The 24851-nt window shown below is 41.3% G+C and overlaps 1 protein-coding gene across 3 annotated transcripts in view; it reads left to right on the top strand.

Moving 5' to 3' along the window:
- Positions 1 to 24851, top strand: part of MME (membrane metalloendopeptidase) — a 47487-nt gene that overhangs the window by 18130 nt on the left and 4506 nt on the right. Inside the window, exons 9-21 of one of the 3 annotated variants that reach the window (XM_009942383.2) lie at positions 651 to 752; positions 3742 to 3878; positions 3978 to 4071; positions 6834 to 6962; positions 7885 to 7983; positions 9813 to 9893; positions 10867 to 10970; positions 12187 to 12245; positions 17346 to 17465; positions 18128 to 18261; positions 20472 to 20537; positions 24219 to 24314; positions 24727 to 24803. In XM_009942383.2, coding sequence (XP_009940685.2) covers positions 651 to 752; positions 3742 to 3878; positions 3978 to 4071; positions 6834 to 6962; positions 7885 to 7983; positions 9813 to 9893; positions 10867 to 10970; positions 12187 to 12245; positions 17346 to 17465; positions 18128 to 18261; positions 20472 to 20537; positions 24219 to 24314; positions 24727 to 24803 — 1298 coding nt within the window. The remainder of the gene's footprint in view (positions 1 to 650; positions 753 to 3741; positions 3879 to 3977; positions 4072 to 6833; positions 6963 to 7884; positions 7984 to 9812; positions 9894 to 10866; positions 10971 to 12186; positions 12246 to 17345; positions 17466 to 18127; positions 18262 to 20471; positions 20538 to 24218; positions 24315 to 24726; positions 24804 to 24851) is intronic. The other 2 variants (XM_075418439.1, XM_075418440.1) reach the window with 2 other exon arrangements.

Below are 24851 nucleotides of genomic sequence, written 5' to 3'. Positions count from 1 at the left end.
TAATACAGTCGTGCCATTAAGGTGTTGATGTATGCACGTTTTAAACACACTGGTGCAAAACCACATTGCCTGGACTAACATAGATCTGATCCGACTTATAAGTTACGAGTCCCTTTCTATGCAGTGGTTCCAGAAAGCACGTCTCAGCACATGCATCCTGATCGGAACGCTCACACTGCATGCCTACCGCAGCACACTGGTTGCCCCATACTCAATAAATACACCCCCTTTATTCCCTTCTCCCAAGATTTTGCACCTTGCATCATCCCATGAGTATCATGAGCACGTTCTTATGTTGAGTGTATCTGTCGGTAATAGTGTCTACTCAGGGCTTTGAGTGGTACGGGTGTATGTGCCAGTCAGTGGTCCTGCACAGCCTGAGCTGTTGATGCTCTAACACAAAACTAATCCAAAAAATAAAGCTCCATTTTACTGTCAGAAATTGAGTTAATTTAATCTATCCTTTTATATACTTTTTATCTATAAAATGCTGTCCATATTTACATGTAAGGTACTTTACAGTTAATGCAAGCCTACAGTAATGTACTAAGCCAGAAATACTCATTTTCTTTCTTTTTACTTGCAGTTACCAAAACTCCTGTGAACTGACTCCATGTACTTAGTAATTTTCTCATTATTAACTTTGACAGGCAACAACAAAATCTGAAGACAGAAATGATCCACTTTTGCTATACAATAAAATGACCTTGGAACAACTCCAAAAGAACTTCTCACTGGAAATCGATCATAAGGTACGTGATCCATGATCTGATATTTCAACCTCTAATTTATCACTGATGAGGTTAAACCATGAAGCCTGGCAATTTTTTCTTTTAAAGACCTTTCTTTCTTGAGCTTAGACATCATTTGAAATTGAACAGGATACCTGACATGCACGCTATATTACCTAAATATCTGGTAACATTAAACTACACGTAAAGGACTGTGCTTCAGTACCCACTGTTTCTCCTAACTTGAAGGCAGGTCTTGCCCCTCTGCTTTAACATACAGATGGAAAAGGACAAAGGAAAAAAATACCATGAGCTTGACTTACCCTCGTGGGTTCAGGATGGCAAATCTTGTAAAACTTGCACACACATAGCACTTGCTGGAAATCAGAAGAGTACCCTTTGTAGAGTACAAATAAATTCCTTTCCTATAATTACCACCGCAGCTCCAGGGGGCCCGGGACAGGTTAAGACTGTAGCCACCAATTGATTGAAATGCGTTGTAGCGTGACTATTCAGGCCCTCTCTATTTCACCAGAGCGAGAACTCTTCTTTTTCCAGCATTCGCTCTGTAAGACGGGCTCCCAAAGCAAGCAGAAAGGAGCCCAGAAGTCATGACTACAAATCAGGAAGATTCACCCCATTCTCCCACTGTAGCTCCCCCCGGATGTTTCAGCTCTGCCCTGTCTCGTACCCTGAGCCGTGTGCCATTTGTGCAGGATAACCTTTAATTCGTGGCACCACAAAGTTCAGCTAAAGCACATAGATCTGATAACGTAGGTGTGCCTCCTCAGTAACATCAAGTCTCACTAGATGTGGATATTTTTTATCATAAATGACTTCTACTTCAGTACCTTGCACAACAGGCGTGCAGGTTAACTGATGCGTCCCGTGGAAAGCACTGGGGGCTGACTGGCAGGAGTGCATTGCTCAGTCTTTTGAGGCCAGTAAGGTGCTATGAAATACTATTATTCCTACCACAATTTCACAATCACTGCTATTTTTATTGACTTTAAATTCTTCAGCTTTAAATTCTATGACAGTTCACTTCTGCCTTGCTTAATTTGTTTCATAATTTACCTTCTCCCCCAGGTCTTAGCTGAACAGTTACCATTACAGTCATAATGTCAGAAACTGACTTCTCCTGTCACAGAATGGTATTGCCCTCGTTATTTTTAGTTCCTGGGGAGTGCTGCAGATCAGCAATAATCATCTGCTCTAAATTTATCCCAAAATGCTCAAAAGACACCTGATGGGAGTTGGTAGCATTGTTGTAATGGTCTAAGGATAGAACAGCAATTATTCCTAAGATTAGCCTGAAGTTTGCTGCTTCTCTTTCAAACCTGAAGTGATTCTATTCCTGAAAGCTCATCTGCTTTCCCCAGCTACATTAGTTTGTCTGATGGAAGACGTTACGTCTTCCAATAAAACTTTCTTGTCAAAAGATACAGACTGGGAAAAATACATCAATAGGCATAACAAAAATTTTAAAAATTAACAAAACAATTTATGAAAAAAGTGCAAAGATTATCTGTTTTTCTTAAATGTAACACCTTTCTTTTCACTATCAAAGTGAGTACCTACGCAATGTGGTAAAAGCACTGCAGAGTTTCGATGATGATTTTCAGCTTCTGCTCTGAATCATTTTCTCCATCAAACGGTGGTCCGCAGAGGCCGTGGACCAGGAGACCTTGGGCCACTATGGAGAGTTTGAAGCAGCGTATGGAGAGTCAGCTGTCACATCAGTGTCATTTACTAAAAAAGTGAATGGAGGAGTTGCTGGAGGAATAGATAACACTGTACAGTCTATAGTATTCCACGCTGAAGGATCTCTCTGTCTCTGCTGGTATCGTGCAGAGGAAGACAAGTAACACGCTTAGTGCCTATGAAAATACTTTGCTCGACAGCAGCTGCAGCGTGGTGAGCTCCCTGGGCAGCGGGAGGTGGTTATAACCTCCCGTTGATCCTGCTCGGTTGCACGGGTTGGGTGGTGGAGGAACAGCAACGCGGCTGGACGTGGTCTGGCTGCTTTGCCCACTGACCCCGGCGCTGTGCAGCCCCGCAGTGACCACAGTCCGCGTTCTCATGGTAGGCAGGAGAATGATGCTGCGTGCTCCAGCCAGTCCTCTCACCCACCCACTGGTATTCCTAACCAAAGACTTACCACAGGGAAATCACTTTTCATATCGACAAACTAGTAGGAGTTTCCAGCTGAGAGCGCCCACACACTAAAATCACGCTTTGTTCAGACCAGGTGGACACTACAGAATGAAAACAGAAAGTAACTTTCATAGGTACTGGCGCATGCAAGGGCCTCTCGCCAAGGTGAATGCAGCATACAGAAGACAGGGTTGAGGACCGGAGGGGCAGAACACGAACAAGAACTCCAGCCTTTGTCTGACCTGCTACCGAATCCGTTCCTTCTCCTGTATCTAGTAACGTGGCATGCAGAGGAAAATTCATGACAGATAGTGGATTTGGTGTGTCTGTTTTAAATCCTGTTAAAGTCAATCCTTTTATGGACTTCAGTGTGCTTCAGAACAAGTCCTTACCGTATGCTTCAGAATGGATTGGCAGGTACACCACGAGTCTGACTGCCCCACAGACACAGACATACTGTACTGAAATCAGGCTTTTAGTCAGCCCTTGATTGAAAAGCTCTTAGCCAAATACAGCAAAAAGGCAACTGAAAATTTTGCTTAAAATACATTTCCGCTTTTCCAGACTAAAAGGAAAGGGTCATAACATTTTTGTTTTGTTAGTCTGAAGTCAGAACAATGTCTTGACCCTTTCTGCTAAACACCACACTATTTTAATAGGATTTTAGAGCACAGATGATATAAATTGTCTCAGATCAGTTAATATTATGACGACTCCATTTACAAGTAGTGCAGCTATTAGGAAAAATAAAGGCAGAGCATTTGGGTTATGCAAACATATTTAAACTGGAAAAGCCAGCTGACTACTGTTTCTGTATGATTTAACCATATAATAATGCATATTGATTTTCCAGGTATTCAACTGGTCAAAATTCATAAATGATATAATGTCAACTGTACAAATTAACATTGAGAACACTGAACATGTCGTTGTTTATGATCCAGAATACCTTATCAGGCTGAAGTCTGTTCTTAACAAATACACTCCCAGGTAGGTAGGTTAGGTGGTTTTGTAATTTGCATTTTATTTCCAGTAAACTTAAAAAGCCTAAAAACATTACCACCTTGTTATTCTTGTTTTGTTACACAGAGACCTTCAAAATTACATGATCTGGCGATTCGTAATGGATCTGGTCAACAGCCTAAGCCGTAACTACAAGGACACAAGGAATGCTTTTCGTAAGGTGCAGAAATTAATCTCTTTTTGAGTTGTAAAATGACTTTTGTGAACCACAGAAGATAATTTTTAATGTAGCTGTAGTATATAAAAATGTAATGTATTTTGAATTTTCATACAAAAGCTAGATGTTTTCACTGAAGCTTCTACTGGAGCATACACATAATTTATATGATATATGCTGGATAGCTGGAGTGGATTTTAAAAGCGCTGTTCTGGTACTTGGTCTCCATGTTTTTCTGAATAAATTAATCTTCATTTTCGTAACAGAACAGTCCCATTTATTTGCAAATGATTACTCTATGTTTTGATTGATTAGTTACAAACTCTTCAGCATCCAAAGTCAAACATTATGGGCCTAACCTCATTTTTCAGTCATTTGATCTTGCAGACATTTTAGTGCTTTTAAGGAAATGCTGCACAATTTCACAAACGGATTGCAGATGGAAGTCCTCTGTATTTCCACAGTAGAACTTTCTACTTTGTAAGTGTGCTCAGCTCCATTAAAAAGGGTTAGGGCCCTTTTGTTACACCTGTTAGTGACATTACAAATACTTAAACATGCATATGCAGCTTTTTAAGGAGATTCTGTTTGTTACAGAAAAAGTTAATAATTACTGGAGGAAGTCAACGAACATTCAGTTTCGTCTGTTTTATATATCTGAATGGGGCAGTCTTATTCACTGATAATTGGCTTTTTCCCCTACTCTTTAAAGTATGAAATTATTTTAACATAAAGCCTCATACTTGTTTAGTCTGCATCATCAGGGAATACTGTGCTTTGCACACCATAAATTCATCCCCCAGTACATCTTAGGACGTCACCAAGGAAGCTTCATTTAGAAAAATGTCAAAGTTGGAAATAAAAACAGAAAAAGATTTTCCCACAGTCTATGTATAAAAATATACTATCGTTTGCTAATTAATTAATAATATATGCTATAGTATAGCTGGAGCTTCTCACACTAAATGCAGTGGAAATAAAGTGGCCTTTGTCTTGTTAAGTTTGCTTTCCAATATAAATGTTAGGACAGTTACAGCATTCCATAATCTCCCATACCATTTTTTTTCTGGGTTGTGTAGCTAATTGGATACTCACTCATTCACAACTCCATGTGTTATAAATACAGATTGCCTAAAGTGTGCTACAGAAGGTACCAGGGTCCTAGCAGAAGGATCGTTGGATCTGCAGCCACTTCCTTAAGAAACCAGAAAAAAGATCTCCACAGATGACGCGACTGCAGGTGTAGATGAGCCTGTCTGTGTTACTGAGGGGCCGTGCTGTCCCTCTGTGTCACTGATGTTTGGCTCTCCACCTCAGCGTCCTGGTGTCAGTTCTCTCTGTGACATGCGGTCACCGTGGTGCCCCTCCAGCAGCTCTGCTGGCGAGAGCCCCAGAGGCCGGGGCGGAAGAGCATGCAGAGCAGTATCATGACACTAGTTTAATACTTGCAGGGCACAGCTACTCCCACCAAAGCAGCGCACCACTATCTTTCTTGTTCTCCAAGATTTATTTGAAGAAAAAAAAAAGAGCGTTCCCTACGATGTTGTAGTTGAGAATTTATGCCCCATGAGATGAAGAGGAGTAATTTCAGATGCATCAGCCCTGCACATGTACAAATCCACAGTAATGCATTTTAATTGCATGTCATTTTTACTAATGAGCAGCTAAGTTTCTGTGGCTGTAGAAAGCACCACTTTGGTCCTTTCCTGTGCACCTCTGGTGACACTAGGCTGGTTAAGTTCTGGAGGAGAGGGGTTGTATTTACTTTTGCTACATAAACTTTTGCTGTGTAAGCAAATGACTACTGATGCAGCCTGTATGTGTGCAGCGAGTATCTAAGAAAGACACAGATTAAGGACCGACAGATTTTCTAGTCTATTCAGCTATGTGCCAGTAATGAATTACCACAACCTCCACCACCACAGTCTCTTCAGGGAGACCTGCAGAAGACATCTCTGTGCTGTGGTGTGCTGGTAACATTTTCAAAAGACTGTTTCTCTGTCCCTAATGCTTTAGGGTGAAAAGAAACATTAGTAATTTTTCTTTAAAATACAAGTAATTCAAGGCATAGCAGTTACAGAGCTTTTAACGCCAGAAGTCATTGATCTGTACTTCTGAAGAGGGGTAGCTGCTTCACTACAGAGTATATAAACTTCAGAGAGTTGCCCTACAATGACACTGTCTGTTATATTCCTTGAATTCAGGTGTCACGTATTATCCACTCAGCTTTGTCACGTGTTTATGCATCATCATGACAAAATCCTTGCATACCTTGTAGCAACATCACACAGAGTAAACAAGCTTCTGCTTCGCAAGCTCCCAAAGGTGGGAGGTCCTGACAGCAGCAGCTGCTGGCTGGCTGGAAAACACAATCTGCCCACTGCAGAAATCAGTTTGCTGCATAATCACAATGGCCCTGTCAGAGCCTAGAACTGCTGTACTGATCCCTGGAACAGTGAAACCTCTGTGTCAGGGTATTCCTCTTCAACATCTCCCATTCTTAGCTTTTAGAGTAGTTTTCTTCTCTCTACCTTTCCTGTTTTAAAAGGGTAAACAATATTGCTGATGATTCTTGTATTTCCTCAGCCAGATGTTTCCATTGCTGAGTGAGTGCACTTCACTGTCGTAAGCACAAACGTGAATTAAATGCATGTATTTAAGGTCAGCCAGGCTCTTCTGAAACATGTCTGCCAGTCAGTCACCATTCTGCTTCACCTTATGAGGGTCCCCATGTCACTGTCTCACCTGAGGGTTATGTTTCACAGGCACTGTACGGCACAACATCAGAAACTGCTGTTTGGCGTCGTTGTGCCAACTATGTCAATGGCAACATGGAGAATGCAGTGGGACGATTATATGTGGAGGAAGCATTTTCTGGGGACAGTAAACATGTGGTAAAGATTTTAGCAAACTTTGCCTGTGTAGCATCTAAGTTTCACTTCACTGTCACCGTGCGGTTGTTGACACAGCTTTGATTACACTTTTTATTAACCTTTTCTATATAACAAGTTCACTTTCTAAAAAACCTAACCTTCAGATTTGCTTCTCAATCAGTGTACCACTGAGGAGTAACAAGAACGTAAGTGCTGGCAGAGGCATCCCTTTGTGCCTAAGTCCTTCTGCATTACGTGTCTTGAGCTGGCCTGCTTTCCAAGCAAACGACCGCAGTGTGAAGTAACGTGTGAAATATGCAGATTACGTGTGCCCACTTGGAGGGAGAGAGGCATCTGCCTGCTCCCCTTGTTCCCAAAGCACCCCGGCACACGCACAACGGGCCGAGCGCAAGCCAACACGCATGCCCAAGGAACAGACTTGCTGGAAGGAGCAGGCACTGCTTGTTCTTTGAGACTGACGCCAGTTCACATCCTGCCAGCCTGGGGTGCAGGGTCAGCTGGTTATTCCTGTTTGTCTTCAGACAAACAGAAAATTGCTGACAATTAACCTGGAGTTAAGTCTTAGGGTCCTCCTATCGATCCTACTGTAATCCAGGCTTAAGGTCTGCCATTTTTTGTGGTTGACGTGCACACAATAATTTGATCAGATGCACAACGTCCAACAGATGGGTATCTGACAGACTTTTTATAACCTGAACAGCTGTAAATGGCATTGCCTTGTGAGCTGATGCCTGTTCCCTTTGCTCCCACAGGACAGGTTAAAAGTACTGCTTAACTTTAGCTCCAGATTTTGAGTGTGGCCCATAAACAGGACACACTCAAGCAACTAGTGCAGGCAGAACAAGTCTGTAGTAAACTATGACTGTGGAAAAATAACTGGATCATTTTAGGTGGATTTGTAACAGTCTTATATTTTTCCAAGGTTGAGGAAATGATTGCAGATATACGTGATATTTTTATAAAAACCTTAGATGAACTTACCTGGATGGATGCAGAAACCAAAAAGAAAGCAGAACAAAAAGTAAGTTAAGAAGTTGTGCATTTCTATAAAAACCATTATTTCAATTGTTTTTCCTGAAAAAAAAATAAGCAGTAACATCTATCACTACATTATATATACAAAACTACATCTACTTCCAGACTTCCTCTATCAGACCCAGATTACAGAGGAAGGGGCCTCTGTGGAGACAGGTGCACAAAATGGAGGAGTCTGTGTATAAGATTAAGACCTTCCAGGCAAATCAGTGATTAAGGGGCTAGATAATGAATATCTACAAGAAAGTAATACTGAAAATGAGAAGGAATGATTTATGGTGATTTGACCAGCTATTAGGAGCGATAGGACAGAAACAAGAAGTCAAACCAAAGGCTGGACATCATCAGTGAGTTCTCTCTTAAGGGAAGACGTAGCTTCAGGCAGTCCATGTGAGTCTGCAGTAAGGAACAGAAGTCAGTTGCAGAGAGCCCTGCATTGGGAGTGAAGCAATTGAAAGAACTGTTTATTACATCTCTGTTTTGTTATACTGTAGATATAATAACCTTCAATTTTGCATTTTTAATGATAATTATTAACATTTAATTTTAAAAAAGCTTGGAAAATATCATGGGTTTATTACTTATAGACCAGGACCTGGCATTTTCCTCCAGAATTTTGTGTTAGAAAATCTTAGAAAAAACAGTTGAAATAACTATCAAAATATTACTGGTTTATCAAAAACCTCTAGACTGAAAAGTCCGCAAAAAGCTACGATTGCAACAGATAGCTGAGACGGTCACGGCAGCCAGTGAGCTTGCACTGATTCTGACGTGATCAGACAGGAAAGACGCAGTGATGCAAACTGGTGCTTGTGGACATTCCTGGTGCTACTTCCATAGCTACACATACCACTCATGACAGTTACTGCTCAGTCCCAGCTCAGCGAGGGCGACGTAAGTCAGGTGGTAAACTGACAATTCTGAATGAATTCTGTACTACGATGAGACACAGACAGTTTTTGTACAAAGTCTATGAAATACTTCCACTGCTATGAACAATTTATTGACAAAATGAGATGCAAGGTGTTGAAAAGTTAGGATCAGGAAACACACAATCTACATGTTGCTTATATTGTTCACTCATTTGTGGGAATAACCTACAACAGAAAATTATTTGGATGAATAATGTGATTTTACTTCTAAATTTATTAGGACATATTTATATGGAAACAGTAGAAAGAAGTGCTAAAGAATCACTTGTTCTTTGGTTTTTTTAATTACTCCTGACATTGCCATCAGGTACAAATCAATATTTGGCTATCAGAAGAAACTGAGTAAGGTTTGAGTTAAAAAACATTCAGGACTTCAAACTGTCAAATTTGTGAACATGCAAATTAATTATTTCACTCCAATGGAGATGTGGGAGCTAGTTAAGAAATACAGATACAGACCCAAACTGAGTCAAACTTCTGGAAATTTGTAAAATTGTTTTCCTATAGGGTACTGAAGTTAAAAAAAGTCCAGTTGTTAATTTCATTTCTACTTTAGGTGCTGTAAAATATGTCAAATGTTTCAGGAGATCTACTATTTCCTTAAGGCAGCCTTTCAACTCAAAAGCGTAGCTGAAGTATGTTTGGCTGTCTTGTGCACATTTCTGTAAGTTTACTTACGAAGCAAGGAGCAGAACATACTTTCTGGAATTTTCCACTGTTATAATTAACCATAAACTTTACAGTGCCTTCAATGAATAAAAAAAATTTGTACAAAAACTATATACAGCTAACATTCTGGGGTTTCTGCAGTTGCTTCCATATTGCATTTATTATGTAATATATGGCTGGATTTGCTATGGATATCAAATTATCTTGTCCCTAGGCAATAGCAATTAGAGAGAGGATTGGTTATCCAGATGAGATCGTGACTGATGATAGCAAGCTGAACAGTGAGTACCAGGAGGTAAGTATCCGCAATAAGCAGTGTAATTAGAAAAGGGTCTTTAGAGAAAAAATGACGATTTTGCCTTCATAGCCAAGCCGACCCATATCACAGAATAACTCAAGCTGGTGCTCAGTTGCACAGGTGTCAATAAGGATGTGTTAAACGCCAGGGTGGTACAGCTGATCCACTACAGACAGTGATAAGTATTTGGTGGTATTTCAAGGGAATGTATAAATTCTAGGGGAATTATGCTAGAATAAAACATGGAGCCTGTGTTGTTCAGTCCGGTGTATCTAAATCTGCCACAGACTGATGTAACACTGGTTGAACTGGATGCAAGTACACGTAACTTAGTAACTGTGCCTGTTTATCCAGAGAAAATGGTCTCTGAAGTATGACGTTGGACTGCACGTATAATTTAAACTGCATCTGAGCTTTTTCACTGCAAAGTGTGACCACAGTTCTTTTACCTTGTAGGTTCATTTGTAAGAGTAACTTCACTAATGTATTTAGTTTATATGCATGTTCAGGCAGAATATGTCTTAGAAGTCAAGATTTTAATCTTGAAAAATATAGACAGAAAACCAAAGTATGCTTTTTAAAACACCATTTGAGACTTGTTCATGTGCTCTTTCTAGGGTGGAATTGCAGCTTACCAGGCTGGTAGCTACTAGCTTAAGCGGGTAACTCCTAGAGGTTAGGGTCAAAACCAACAAATGTTGAACTCCACTCAGAAAAAAAAATATATATATAAAGAGGGAATAAAGATCTCTGAAAAAAAATATAGAGCTGCTAGCATATATCCAGCTATAATATCAACTCTGTGATGTAGCAGAGCACTGCAAACCAAGTTCTAATTGTAGATCAAAATATACTCTTAAAAACATGTTGCTTATCTCATCATGCTTAAGACTAGATTTTCCAGATCCGTGTGTCTTTTATTGCAAATCAGTACCACCACCACTAAGTATTTTTCCCTCATTCTTTCCAGCTGAACTACAAAGAAGAAGAATACTTTGAAAACATTATTCAAAATTTAGTATTTGCCCAGAAGAAAAGTTTGAAAAAGCTTAGAGAAAAGGTGGACAAAGAGGAGTAAGTATTTAAAAACACTGTGTATAGTCTTTCATCCAGTTTCCACACAAGAAGGTACTCGGAGGATAATCAGTGATGATTTAATGACCTTCCTTCTGCACTTTTTCCTCCATGAAGAGGGCAGGTAAGAGGGTGTTGCTTGTTTCTCAAAGGCTGGACCTACATTAGCAAGTAGGGCAAAGAAAATGGGAGATAGTGTAGAAGGTGAAGTGTTCTGGAGGAGGTCTAGTCTGGTCCCGTCACTCCCAGAGTGGATGAAGTGGACTCATGGAGAGCAGCTTTTTAATTAAGGTCACCTGAAAGATTAATTTCATCCCTGAGAACTTCATTTCTCTTGCTCAGAGATTGCTGAGCCAAAGAAAGCACGATTAAATGAGGATGAGCAGGAATTTACTTCAGAAATGTACTCCTGCTCTGAATGAAAATACTCCTGTAGAATGCAGATGTACCAAAAGACTGACACGGCACATTCTCTAGCTGTGCTGGCTACTCTTCCTGCCTCAGCTCGGACCCGTCTGGAAGTTAATTTACGCCAAATCAGAAAAATGGCTGTGGTCACCACAGGCCATGCTAACTTTGCAAGACTGTTCATTTGACTAAGGGCTGTAGAGCTGGGTCTATCTTGAGGAGAGGATAAGAGAACTAGCTTTGTACAGTCTAAAAAAGAAAAGATTAAGGAAATGTAATAAAATGTAATAAAATAATAATAAATAATAAAATAAATGAATAACATAAAATGTAATAAATGTAATAAACTGTAATAAAATAAAATTATTATTTGAGATAGCTGGATGTATGACAATGATAGGGGACACAGAAATCCTTTTAAGTAAATAGTCTTTAAAAAGTTCTATTATCCCCAAATGTTTAGATACCATTATAACCTCAGGTTCTGTGTTTCAGTTTCTTTTGTATGGTGAATTTTGCCTGTACCATGCTGCTATATGAGTGGAAATAGAAACAAAACCTAAGTATCGTCATCAATCAGTTTGGATAACGAAGGGAAAGGGCTGCTAAAATGACTTCGGGATTGGAGTGTCTGACATACTATGAGAGGCTGAGCACACTGGGGCGCTGGACTTGACAGTCCCCAGAAGTACCTTCCGACCTCAGTTATTCTGCAATTCTGTTGTTTAATTTGCAGATTTGTTCCAGCAATCATTAACTCTGCCGATACGACCTGAAATTCTAACATTTCTTCTTCTGTTGTTGCTAGGTGGATAAGTGGAGCAGCTGTTGTCAATGCCTTTTACTCAGCAAGCAGAAATCAGATAGGTAAGGTTTACCAACTTACTAACTGGATACAGATTCAGTGGCCAAATTATTTATATGTATATGTGTATGTATTTTTAAAATCAAGAAGTGAAACAGCCTTAATATTATGGGGGTTGCAGAAGGGCCTTAGTGCAGCAAAATCAAGAGGTTTCATCATAGTGTTTTCTTCTCCTCGTGTTTTGAATTGCCTGTGTGCAGAACCAGGACAGAGGCTTGGGATTCAGCAGCAGCAGTGTGCAGTGGCTAGGAGTTTAACGGCCAAGTAAATTTGACGGCCGCAGCCTTCTTTGAAGGGATAAACAGGGAGTTCAGTACCACTCTTACCTGAAGGAAACACTGACTAAAGGAAAGTTGTGGAGCTTCCTGCCACAGGGTACACGTGGCTTCCACTCCTTATAGCCCCTTCACAATCCCTTTGTGCAAGCTTGTTTGGTATGGCTTTGGGAAGGATGTTGAATTTCATCCTGCTGGTTAATGAATACACCAGTTCATTGACTGAACTGCTCAGAATTCCCTAACATTTCACACGGTAGGCGAGAAACGCAGCCCCATACTTGTTCTCATGAAGCAGCATATTTTTCTTCCCATAAGGGTAATTACAGAGAGTGAGACCAGTCTAAAGCAAATGTTGTGTTATCAAGGCAACAAATGTTCTGCATTTGATGCTGAAATAATGCTCAAATATTAGTGCAAACCCCAGCTTATTCTCAGTGTCCATCTGCTCATCTCCAGCACTTTCCCATCCACAGCTGTAAGACCCAGTGCTCAGGAGACAGACGCCAGCAGTCGGCTTCACAGCAGCTCTGCTGAGCCAGCTGTCCTGTCTGCATGGGACCAGGCACTTAAGGGGTCACGGCTTCTGGAGCGTATAGACACTGCTCCAGAGCTGCTTCAAGTCCCGGGCGGGCAGAAATCCTGCACGGCTCTGTCACCACCTTCTGTATGTAGAAATAATCAGGACAGTTGGAACACAACACTTGGGGCTCAATGAAAGCAGCATTTCCCGAAAGACAAAGTTTACTCAGAAATTCTTTCACCAGCTTTCTTATCTACAGCACTTCAGGATCTAATTCTGAACCACAGCACATAAGAGCTCCATACTAGTATTACTTTGAGTAGTCCCATTCAAACTGCAAGCCTTAAGTGATAGCTATCTTAAATGCAAAGTTCTGACATAGATTTTTTACAGATGGCTTAAAAAAGTTTAAGGAATATTGAGACATCCTTAATTGCTGTTCTTTAGATTTAAAATCTGCAAGATGACTTCAAGTTCACTGTCTGATATGTCATTTAATTCTGCTGTGTTGAAAAAATGAAAATGTAAACCTGGCAGATTAAACCAAGGAAAAAACCAAAGTTAAAAAGTATGAGAAGAGTTCAGTACAATTAAAGTCTTTATAATGCTTTTGAGTATAAACATTTCTAATGTCAGCCTACCCAAAACCATCCATGGTTAAAAATAACTTAAAATAGAAGAGAAAGCATTAAAATGCTTTTAAAGAAATTAAAAAAAAAAAATCCATTACAGCTAAAGATTTGAACTGCACTGAAGCACTGAGGCTTCTCATCTTGTGAACCGTACCAGCTCTCTGCACAATGATGCAGTCTTTCAAGAGTCACAAAACATTTTACAACATGAATTATGCCTCACAATATTTCTGTCGTGTCTGTTCTGCAAATATCATCATTCTCCACGTTTCATAAATGGCAGTGTCCTTGCTAAGCCATTAGTGAGGTACTGTGATCCATGTATAACTCCGGAAAACAAGTCTCTAAAGAAAAAAACCTTGTCTTGCAGGGCTCTGCACAGAAATGAAACTATCTTATTTCTTGTTTATTTACGAAGGCTTCCAAAGGAAATATTTGGTGGAGACATTATTTTCATTGCCAGGGATGAAATTACCACTTCTTAACTTCCGACAGTCCCACTTCTTTTATCCAATGAACCATTAAATCAAGGTGAAAAATGTCAGGTGCTCTCTTCCACTGGACTCCTATAAAACTCGTGTCAAACATAACGTCACTGCTCTGCCGCTACCCACAGGACTTCAGTAGCACCAGAGCTCATCTGCAGCTTTATTGTGGGGCTGACGATCATCCGTTATTACATGGTGAAAAGCACTCCCTGCTGTTCAGGCTGCAAGCACAGCTGCGCTAAGCCAAATGGATGCAGTTTTCCTCAGTTTTTACAGAGTGTGTTTAATACAGCATACTAACATTTTCACAGTCGGTGTTTTCTGTACAATCAAAACAAAGCTCATTTAGTACCCCTGATCATGCAAGTCTTGATTCTGCAAGTGCAGGTTTAAAGGAACAGCATCAGGTTTATAATGGAAGAAATGAACAAACTAAGCCAAGCTTTCCAAAAGGATTTTTCCTTTTTAATTATTTCTCTCCCCACTGAAGAATTGAAGAAGATTTTTTAAACAGTCCTGCAGTCCTACATTTTCAGATTTTACGAAGTCAGGTGATCTGTTAAGTGGACTCCTGCAGCTGTGATCCTGACTTCTCCTGCTGGTCGCCTGTGTCTTTGCAATAGCTTGCACTTCCAGAGTCACAGAGACCAACTGTTCCGGGCACAGTGGGACTGCAACATCACGCAGGCAAGAACGAGGAGGCACGGAGAGAACTCTTTGTGTTGGTGCAGTCCTAAACAGGACACGAGAATACAGCCCACTACAAATGGTGCTGTTCGCCTAGGAATTCAGCAGCTACAATGCTCACCTCTTTTTAGGTTTCGTGTCCTAGTCAAAACTTTGGTGCTATTTGCCAAGGTTCATGACCTTCTCCAGTTAAACCAAACTGTTCTGGCTTTGCAGTGGGTTCTGAAGGGAAAAGATGAAATAAGCGTTGTGAAATCCAAGATGGACTTCACAGAGACAAAAATGTTGACTTACCTGACTGGCACTGCTTGGTTAAGGATGGCAAGACAGTGCAGGCGGGTTGGCAGCTGGTAAAGCGAAGTGAGCATTTAGCTCTTTTCTGAACCTTTAGCACAAAATCTGCTCAGAAGGCTTTGTTTAAAATAGCTTTGTTCAGGAATTCGTAGAAAAGGAATCATGATTCGGAAGACTGAAACTGGTGACTGGCAGTTAATATGAGCCATAAATTCTTACCTCATCCTTTAGCTATGGCATGCCACGGGGTAATTAAAGCAGTCTGATCTTTAGAGTGATTTCTGAATTAGCTTAGTATTATGCTTTAAAAAAAAGAATCCCTCTAAAGAGGAGTTCTGTGCACGATATGTAGGGAATTGAGAGCTCTGTTCTTACATTTTAATATGGTCTGATCTTCACTGTTCTGTCAGCAGCACAGATCACAAGGAAGCTGCTCAATCTCAATCAGCCGAGCTGCTGCTGGTGAGGTAGCCCACTGCAGGTTCCTTTCGGTACCAGCTACCTGTGACCCAGCGGCAGGTACGCGGAACCGAGCTGACCCAGCTTCTGGCGGCTGGGGGGAAGCTGGGCAGCCGTCAGGCCTGCTGACAGCATTGCTGTTCTCAAACACATAGCAGAGGAGAAGCAGCGTGTTCTCTGCTGCTGTCCAGGGCAGCGCAGATTCTGAGGGACGCACTGCATGCCTTTTCCTGCCTCGCGCATCGTAAAGCTGAGAAGTACAATCTGCCCTGCAGATCCCAAAGGAGTTGCACTTCTCTCCTTTAAATCTCTCCTCCAAATGTACCCCACTGCAGGAGGAATGCCTGTCCACTTCAGACCTGTATTATGTAGCAGGAGTCAGAGATGAAGTTAAAAAAAATCTATGGATCTGGGATTTTACTCTAAAAATGGATGAGGTGACAGGGTGTTAATTAAACTGAACAAAAAGTCCTGGGGAACTGTCTGCCTCCGGGGAGGGAAGACGGTCCTATGGTTTCAAGCAAAAGACAGGCTGAGCCCCAAGCGAGTTATGGTTGTAATATTCCAAGCCACCAGGACTGATGTGTATCATTCTGTGTAAACCTCTTGCTAGCAGTAATCTCCAAAAAGGAGCAGTGTTCTGGTGCTGTACACTCCAGATACCATGCGGTGTTGCCGGTCATCACAACAGCCCGTCACACAGTATGGCAGTTACTATCTTGCCTTGACTCTCAATACTTTCTGATAACAACATCAAAACATTTGGATATTTAATTCCATGTCAGAGTAACAATGCAGTAGTTACTGTGACAGCAGGCAGCAGTTTGGACAGGACAGCAGAAATAGTTTCTTTTTTAACCTATTTATTGTTTTTCAATTTTCCCTTGGTTCTTTCTCATCTTGACAGAAACTGCTAGAACTGTACTGGATTTATGCTGAAATGCAAGAAGTGTCTGTTTTCTTTCTTGTGCTGTGTGAAAACTGTCACCTAATTCCTCTTTTTTCTTCAGGTTTTGTAGAGTTACATACATCTCATTCACAGTGAGAATTAATACTTCATGCTGCTGCAGCAGGTTGAAGTACAGGGAAAAGGCCTGCATGAGATACAAAGTGGAACTGAATATTTTAGAGAATTTTTTTTTTAATTCTTCATTTATAAGAAGATCACAATTGCAGCATGATTTCTTTTTACTAATTTGTTTCTTAGAAGCCTAGAAAAATGAGCACAGAAGTGGGTGAAAAGAACTGCTTTGTTTGAGTTTGTTCATTGCCACCTTGGCCTATTTTTATTGGTTCTAGTGGGAGTTCCTGATACTTTCTGTGGAAGAACAAATTCCGCTCTCTGAGATTGATCTGTGGTGGGGGCAATGATCAAGTAATTTATTCTTCTAGGGGAACACCTTCCCACTTTTCATGCTGTTGTGAGGTTTATTTAATAATGATACAGGAGTCTGAGAATGCTAAGTGCTGTAAATTGGAAAGTAAACTGCTTTTTTGCAAAGTAAAACAGTAACAAAGTAAAAGCTGATCATGATTTTGCAAGTGTCGGAAGAGGGGAGTTGTCCTGCTGATCTGCTCCGACTATCCTACAGCTATTACCCTGTGCCAGTTCACTTACTGTTGCAGGTAAATCTGAGGGAACAGCAGGACTTTGGTTGAAGCCCGTAAAAATGGTCTGTTCACACTGCATATCCAGGATAATGAGGCAGTGCCTTAATTGTGTTGTGGGGTTTTTTTTTTGCAGTCTTCCCTGCTGGCATTTTGCAGCCCCCTTTCTTTGGTGCATCTCAGCCCAAATCTCTGAATTACGGTGGCATAGGCATGGTCATCGGTCATGAAATCACGCATGGGTTTGATGACAATGGTAAGGCACTGAGTTTCTAGTTACAAAACTTCACAATGCACAGAATGTTTTACATGCTTTAGTGCTTAATCGTTCCAGAGAGCACATAAAATGAAGATGACCACATCTGGGTTTCTGAAGCTTTACAGTATTGTTCCCCATGATGACTCCCAAAAGCGCAATCCAAAGAATCCCACAGACAGTCCTGTAGCTGCCAGGTTGCAGCAACAGCCCAGCATGTGGGCCTGCAGCACACGAGGGCTTTTAATATAGTTGCCCAAAGGCTGCTTCAAACCCCATCACAAACTACACGTAACTGTGGATGGCGTGTCACTAGGCTGGCACAGGTGTGAAGCCAAGGTCTAGCTGTCAGACCTGCTGCCCAGCCCCATCGTTCATGTCTAGACCTGCACTATGATCAATCCAGCGTGGAGTCACAGGTCAGAACCATACCAGGCTTCCTAAGAGAGCCTTAATCCCATCTTCTGATTCAGTTTGAATTCATTTGTTTTTTTGCTCTGCTGAAATATAGCCCTCTTAGCAAAAAAAAAAAGCATCATCCATATGCCTACCTCATTACCGCAATATTTTTTGCATGAGTGACTGTACTTACTTGCTACCCTTCTTACTGCATCAAAACCCTCTTTTCCTGTATAAATAATTCTGTTAACATATTATTACAGGCAGAAATTTTAATGAAAATGGAGACCTTCTAGACTGGTGGACTGAAGAATCCGCCCGCAATTTTAAGGAGCTATCCCAGTGTATGGTGTACCAGTATGGAAACTTTTCATGGGACCTAGCAGGTGGACAGCCCGTATGTCATATTTATTTGTAACTACCAATGTTGTTTTTAATGAGGAAACACAAAATCTTATGTCCTAAACATGCAAACTCTTATTCACATGAGTGCTCTCTTGGCTTATGGTCACCCCTACACCAGAAAAAAAAAAAAAGGCAAGCAAAGAGATTCTTAAAATTGAAGATACTGGTAAAAACTCTACACAGACACTGACTGTTCTGAAAGAGGCAGGATTTATGTTCTGAATGAGTGGAAGTCCCAGAAGCCTTTGCCCTAGAAGCCTAGAGCCCTCAAAGGCTCTTTTTTAATTCCACAAAGGAACAGAAAAAAAAAATTTGGGAGTTTGAACCTCATTTCCTCAAAGCTTGGTGCACAAATAATATATATCCCCATCAAAACAAATCCTGCCTGCTGCTTTCCTTCACTTAAAGTTTCTTGCTCCTCCCCCCAAAGAAACATCTGAACTACAGAGCGCAAATGTCTGAGAAGAACCAGGGTACAGTAGGAGAGGCAGAGATGATACGCAGATTTAGGAAAGCCAAGCATTCTAAGTGTGGCTGCATTTGTAGCATTCTGCACCGTTACAATTATTAGGTGCTCAGTGTAGTGTCTGTGCCTGGAAGCCCTAATTTCATGAGGACGGGTAGCAGGATCAGGTCTTTTCTGTGTCCCATCAAGATCCATATCCCATTAACTCGCAGAAACAGGCAACAGTGATATCATAGTTACTCATACTGGCCAGGAGACCAGTCCTGTTCCCGTTAAATGCAAGCTGCAGGACTGCCACTGGAAGGAGACAGCCCTGTATACGTAACGCAGCACTTCATAGCGTGTCGTTTTGGGGGTGACCAATGCTCTGCTGCTGCACCTGCAACGTCTCTAGCGCACAGCCCAGCTTTAATCATCCAGAGACAGTTTAACCACCCTCACAGTGCTCCCACCCTGCTGCCATAGTGAGTTTACTGTCAGAGGCAGCAGGGCACGTATTTCAAAGCTCCAGATAGCAGCCTGCCGCCACAGTTACTAGCTGAGCTGCCATCGCTGCCAGCCAAGGCACGTACTGCACCAGCACAGTATTTGGGTCACAGTCCTGCCTCTGCCAGACGGCAAGCGACATGGCAAGCGAGTGTCAGCCCCTGGGTCACTGCTGCACAGTAAGGGAAGGAGCGCAGCTTACTACAGGAGCACTCTCTTGCGTTGCATTGTGGAAGACCACTTATTTTTAACATCCAGCATGTTTATTTTGGACTTCACGGGATAACCACATGTGGCATTGAACCTGTTTTTCTGTGAGGAACAAAATTTCTCTTGGATGGGATCTCCTACGGCTAAGTGGTGAATGAGAAGACACAAGAAGCTCTTTCTCTGACTACTACAGTCTGTTTCTTCGGAGGCTGACGATAAATTCTGTCATACAAAATAGAGAAAAGATAAAACTTCCAGCCCTGAGGTTTTCCTAATCTGTATGTTAAACTGTTGGGACTTGGAGAGGCCAGTAAAAATAGAGAAGAATATTTCAACACAATTTTCTGCCATTTTTTCACACATTAAATTCAATCTAATGCTGATTCTAGGTTTTGCAGCTTTGAAAATCATAGCCCAATATCTTGGGCTAAAGTTTGAGAATATAATTTTTAGAAAATAAAATTACAGATTCTTCATTACCACAGCTTCACCATCTTTAGTGCTACATCACTAACTTACAAATACTATACCAGCTAAATAGGTCTCTTCTATGTAACTTGGTACCAAGAAGCCACCTAACTTGCCTAGTATACAGAAAAATACTTTCTAGCAGATTCACTGATGTCTGTTAATTGATCCTTTCAACTGTTTGGAGTTTGGATTTTTAACTTCTTTTGTAGACTATACAGACAGATACCTCTGATTGGAACTGTAGTAAGAAACTGAGGGTTAAAGACATGGAGGAAATAGGAATAATGAATGAACAATGACTAAGCATCAGAAAATCTGGGAAAAAGAGACAGGAGAGCCTAAAAAGCTGCCTGTAGGGGAAGGAAGAGGATTAGGGAACAATGGTATCCACATGGGTTTTGAGACAAGGGAGACAAAGACTTTCAGAGATGTTAACATAATCTTCTGCTAAAACTTCAGATTTTAAGGGAATTCTTGCCTTTAAAATGTGAAAAATTCCCAAAGTTTGGCATTACAGGTCCTGGATAAGCTCTTTTCAGAAAACTGTACTTTTCCTTTCTGTTTTACAGCTGAGTGGAATCAACACACTAGGAGAAAACATTGCTGATAATGGGGGTGTTAGACAAGCGTATAAGGTAAGAAGTATCCATTTTCCTATTTTAGCTGAAACCATCATAGATTAAGAAAATTAATTTTGGCGCCTTTGAAGAAGCAGCATGATTTTTGTGTCAGGGACAGGACCATACCTACTGCGTCATCAAGGCATGGTTTAAAACTATTGACCCGCTACGGTATTTCGTTCATCCTATGAATTATTTCAGAATACATACTCTACACACAATCTGTTCCTGGTGCACTCTATTTCACCTGACTACTTTCTCTCTATTTTTTTTCTTTTTTTCCTTTTGTGAATAAGGAATTTGTAGAATAAAAACATTCAATGAATCACACTTGGACCATCACCTAACTAAACTGATGATACTGAGCAGCTGTCTGCCTCTGGCAATCTGTCTTCACCAGCTTTTTTATGCCAGGAAGGAGGAACAGAATGACTTTCTTCTAAGTTCTACCCGTAAACAATCTCTGCCTACACTGAACACTATTCACTGTTCAAAAAAACTGTTCAAAATATCATCTTGTACAAGTGAGTTGCGTCCCCTGTACAGGTGTCCAAAGATGTCAGTAACATCTGGACGCCTTCTGCACTTTCAGCCTTCCATGGAGCTTGTATGCTTTTTGGCTTTCCTTTCATTCTCTTCCTGAAACAGATGCTTAACCCCTTCGGTTGGCCAACTTGGAGACTGAGCGTAACAGAAGCAGAGGGCTTCTCTTTGTGGCTGCGGGTTGAGAGGCGAGAAGGAAGTCAGCTTCTCTGTGACCTTTTCTTGTTACATGCAGATCTGGTGGTTGCCGGCCTTCATAACGCGATCCTCCCTCTCCTTCCCTGAACACCTTGTTCCATGGCAAAATACTCAACACTTGACAACTGCAGTGTTGCCATTCCTCAACAAAGTGCCCGCTGGGCTGCATGGGCCAACTCGCGCTTCTCGAAGTTACCATCACAGCTTCTGCAAACAAAGCCATCAGCAACACTTACTTCACTAGAAATACACATGTTTGAGGGCAAATACAGTTACTGGTGAGAGTTTAAAGAATGATTTGGAAGCCTAAAAGAGGCATCAGTATGGCATCGTAGATTAGTCTGATCTTCAATTGCTGGAACATTTGTGCATTTCAAAAAAACCACAACACAAACCCACAAAAGGGGATAGTCTTTCTGAAAGGAATGGGAGTAGCCAGAGAAAAATCAGGTCAGAAGTATTCAAATGTATATATATACATATATTTATAATTATCATGCCATCATATAAACAGTAAAAAAAGGTCCAAAAGGAATCGTGGGAGGTCATCTAGTCCACCCCATCTCTAGCAGGTAGAATCAACCATTTCTGTATCATTCCAGCATACCGTAAGAGACGTTTCGCTTCCTCCTTGCTGTAGCTCGAATGCCATCACGTCTTTGCTTTCAACAGTGGAAGCAGAGAGCAATCTGTTCCTTTCTTTTCTATGACCTTTCATGTATTTCAAGACTGCTACATACTTGAAGGCCCAGACTTCTCTTCTTTAGACTAAACAAACCCAATTCTTTCAATCGTTCCTCATAGGTCATGTTTGCTAGACCTCTGCTCATTCTTGCTGCTTTCTTCTGGACTCTCTCCAGTTGGTCCACATCTTTCTTGAAGTGCAGTGCCCAAAACTGGACAGAGTGCTCCAGCTGAGACCTGGCCAGTGCCAAGCAGAGTAGAAGGATTACTTCACGTATCTTATATAATAGACTCCTGTTTATACATCTCAGTATGGTACTTGCCTTTTTTGCAATACTGTGGCACTCTTTGCTCATGTTCAGCTTGTTATGCACTAAGACTTCTGGAGCCTTTTCAGTAGACCTGTTAACTGCTCGTTCCTCAACTTGCACTTGTGCAGTTGATTGGTTTTACTCATGTGGTGTTTTGGCACTGACTTTAGTCAGAACGTTTCTCCAGTTTGCCAGCATCTTTCTATCAGTAATGATATACTAACAACACGTTGTTTGACACGTGGTCTTCATAACAAACATGAAAGCAGCTGTTCTTACTATGGAAAGGTTTAAAGTCTTCTGTAATTTAAAAAAACCCAAAACCACCATGAAAAAAATCTGCTTTTCATAATGTGACATTAGATAATTGATAAAATTCATGGATTCATAGAATACCAGGTTGGAAGGGACCTCAAGGATCATCTGGTCCAAGCTTTCTTGGCAAAAGCACAATCTAGATAAGATGGCCCAGCACCCTGTCCGGCTGAATCTTAAAAGTGTCTGATGCTGGGGAATCCACCACTTCCCTGGGGAGAGAATTCCAATGGCTGACTGTTCTCATTGTGAAAAATTTTCCTCTTGTGTCCAATCGGAATCTCCCCAGAGTAACTTGTACCTGTTACCCCTCATCTTATCCATGTGATTCCTCATCACATCATCCTTTGGTGTCTTCTCCCTGCAGAATCAGTTTTGTGGTAGTAAAATTGGATCCTGGAACTCTGCATTGTATACAGGGAAAGCGTATCTTACCTTAAGTGTGGTATTTTAGACTCTAACCCAATAGTTGGCAAAAAAATAGGTAATGTATTTATGTGATAGACATCGGAGAGAAAACCAAACTGTAAGCACAACAGCAAATATATGTGTTCTGGGGAATCAGCGAGAAGAAGAATTTGCTTGCCACAGCTCACAAGTCTAATGGAAAGAAGAAGAACAGGGAAAGATGAATAAATGGGGGAGGAATGAACCCTCTGACCACATCTTGATCATCTTGGAGATCATTTGAGCCTCCCTGAGCGGAGGCAGGCAGGGTTGCCCGTGACGGTCACTTAGCCCGGGATCCACGCACAGGAAACCCCAGATCATGTAGGACACCTCAGGTGTGCTCGTTTCGGGGCTGTGCGGAAGGAAGCAGCCAGCACCATGTCTTTCCGTGTCGCTCTTTACCATGCAAGGTTCACCTTGTGCCTGACCCACAGAGCCTACAGGAGACAGAGCTGCTGCGGGTGAATCTTTATAGAGCGAGCTCGGAACCCAGACAGTTTGGAGGCTGGGTTAGCACAGAGCTTGCTGGTGCCTCGCTACACTGACCCCTCAGCTGGTGTCAGCGAAACTCACAGTCATTTCCATTACAGAACACATTCTGCTTTTTTAACATAGAACCACCTTGCTTTATGCAGTCATTAATTAACCCTGTGAAAGCATTTGCTGGGTAAATATGTAACAGTGCAATGGAATTTAATACATTAATTATTATAAAGCTTGCTGAAAAACAGTACTAACTCTCTGTAGCTACTGTATTTCAGAAGACAGCTGTCCTCCTTTGCATTCTTGATTTCTTCCCTTGTAAAAAGATGCATAGTTATGCAAAAATCTTGTCATCTGGGTGTACCCAGCTTTCTGAATTCTATTAGCCTTGATTTCTTTTTGCTACGATAAATTGCCTTCTTTAAGCCTGCTTCTCTTGCTATTTATTCCAATATAATTCAGGCAGTGTCACTAAAGCTGGTGTAAAACACTGCTGTAAGGCCCATTCAGTGAAAAACCTGTCTTGGTTCGGTCAGGCCCCTGCTATCACAGTACCAAGAAATGGTCCTGTCATCTTCTGCGTAAAGGTGGCATGTGGTAAGATGGATGGCTGAGGCAGTCCATGATTAATTATGTCAAAGAACCCTTGTCATCGTTTCATTTGGCTGTCTGGGCTGGAAGTTGTAACATTTCTACTCAATTCATTCTACAGGCCTATGAAAACTTTGTGGCAAAGCACGGAAAAGAAAAACTTCTTCCTGGTCTTGAAATGAACCACAAACAGCTGTTTTTTCTGAACTTCGCACAGGTATGCTACGCTTCTTGAGCGAAGGCTGTGAAAATCTCTGGAAGTTACAGTCTAACAAAGTCAGAAAGAGTAGGCTGGCTGTCATGGTTTCCTGAGAGCTGGCCGAGTTGCTGAGCAGAGCAGTGTTCGCTACAAAGCAGTGAATATGACGTTGTGTTGGGTAATTTTTACCTTCCCTAAATAAATTAATTCAGCCACAAGTAAGTGCGGTAGACAGTTTCTTGTGCCCAAGTGCCTTTGTCTGAGGACAATGTTATACTTTTTTTTTTTTTAACAAAATGCAAATTTTTTTCTTTGTGTTCTAATGTGAAATTTATGCTCATGACATTAAGTATTTCACAGTGAAATGACAGCAGGCCTCTTCCCGGATGATCTTATGGCTAACAAATGCTTTTCTTGGTTACATGTGTAGATATGGTGTGGAACGTACAGACCAGAATATGCTGTGAACTCCATCAAAACTGACGTGCACAGCCCGGGCAAATTCAGGTCAGCATGTATAATCATCTTCAGTGCAATTCCTAGGTGCAATACAGC

The sequence above is a fragment of the Opisthocomus hoazin genome, chromosome 4 (genome assembly GCF_030867145.1).
Source record: "Opisthocomus hoazin isolate bOpiHoa1 chromosome 4, bOpiHoa1.hap1, whole genome shotgun sequence".
Taxonomy (NCBI): domain Eukaryota; kingdom Metazoa; phylum Chordata; class Aves; order Opisthocomiformes; family Opisthocomidae; genus Opisthocomus; species Opisthocomus hoazin.
This window is presented reverse-complemented; position numbering and strand designations above follow the sequence as displayed.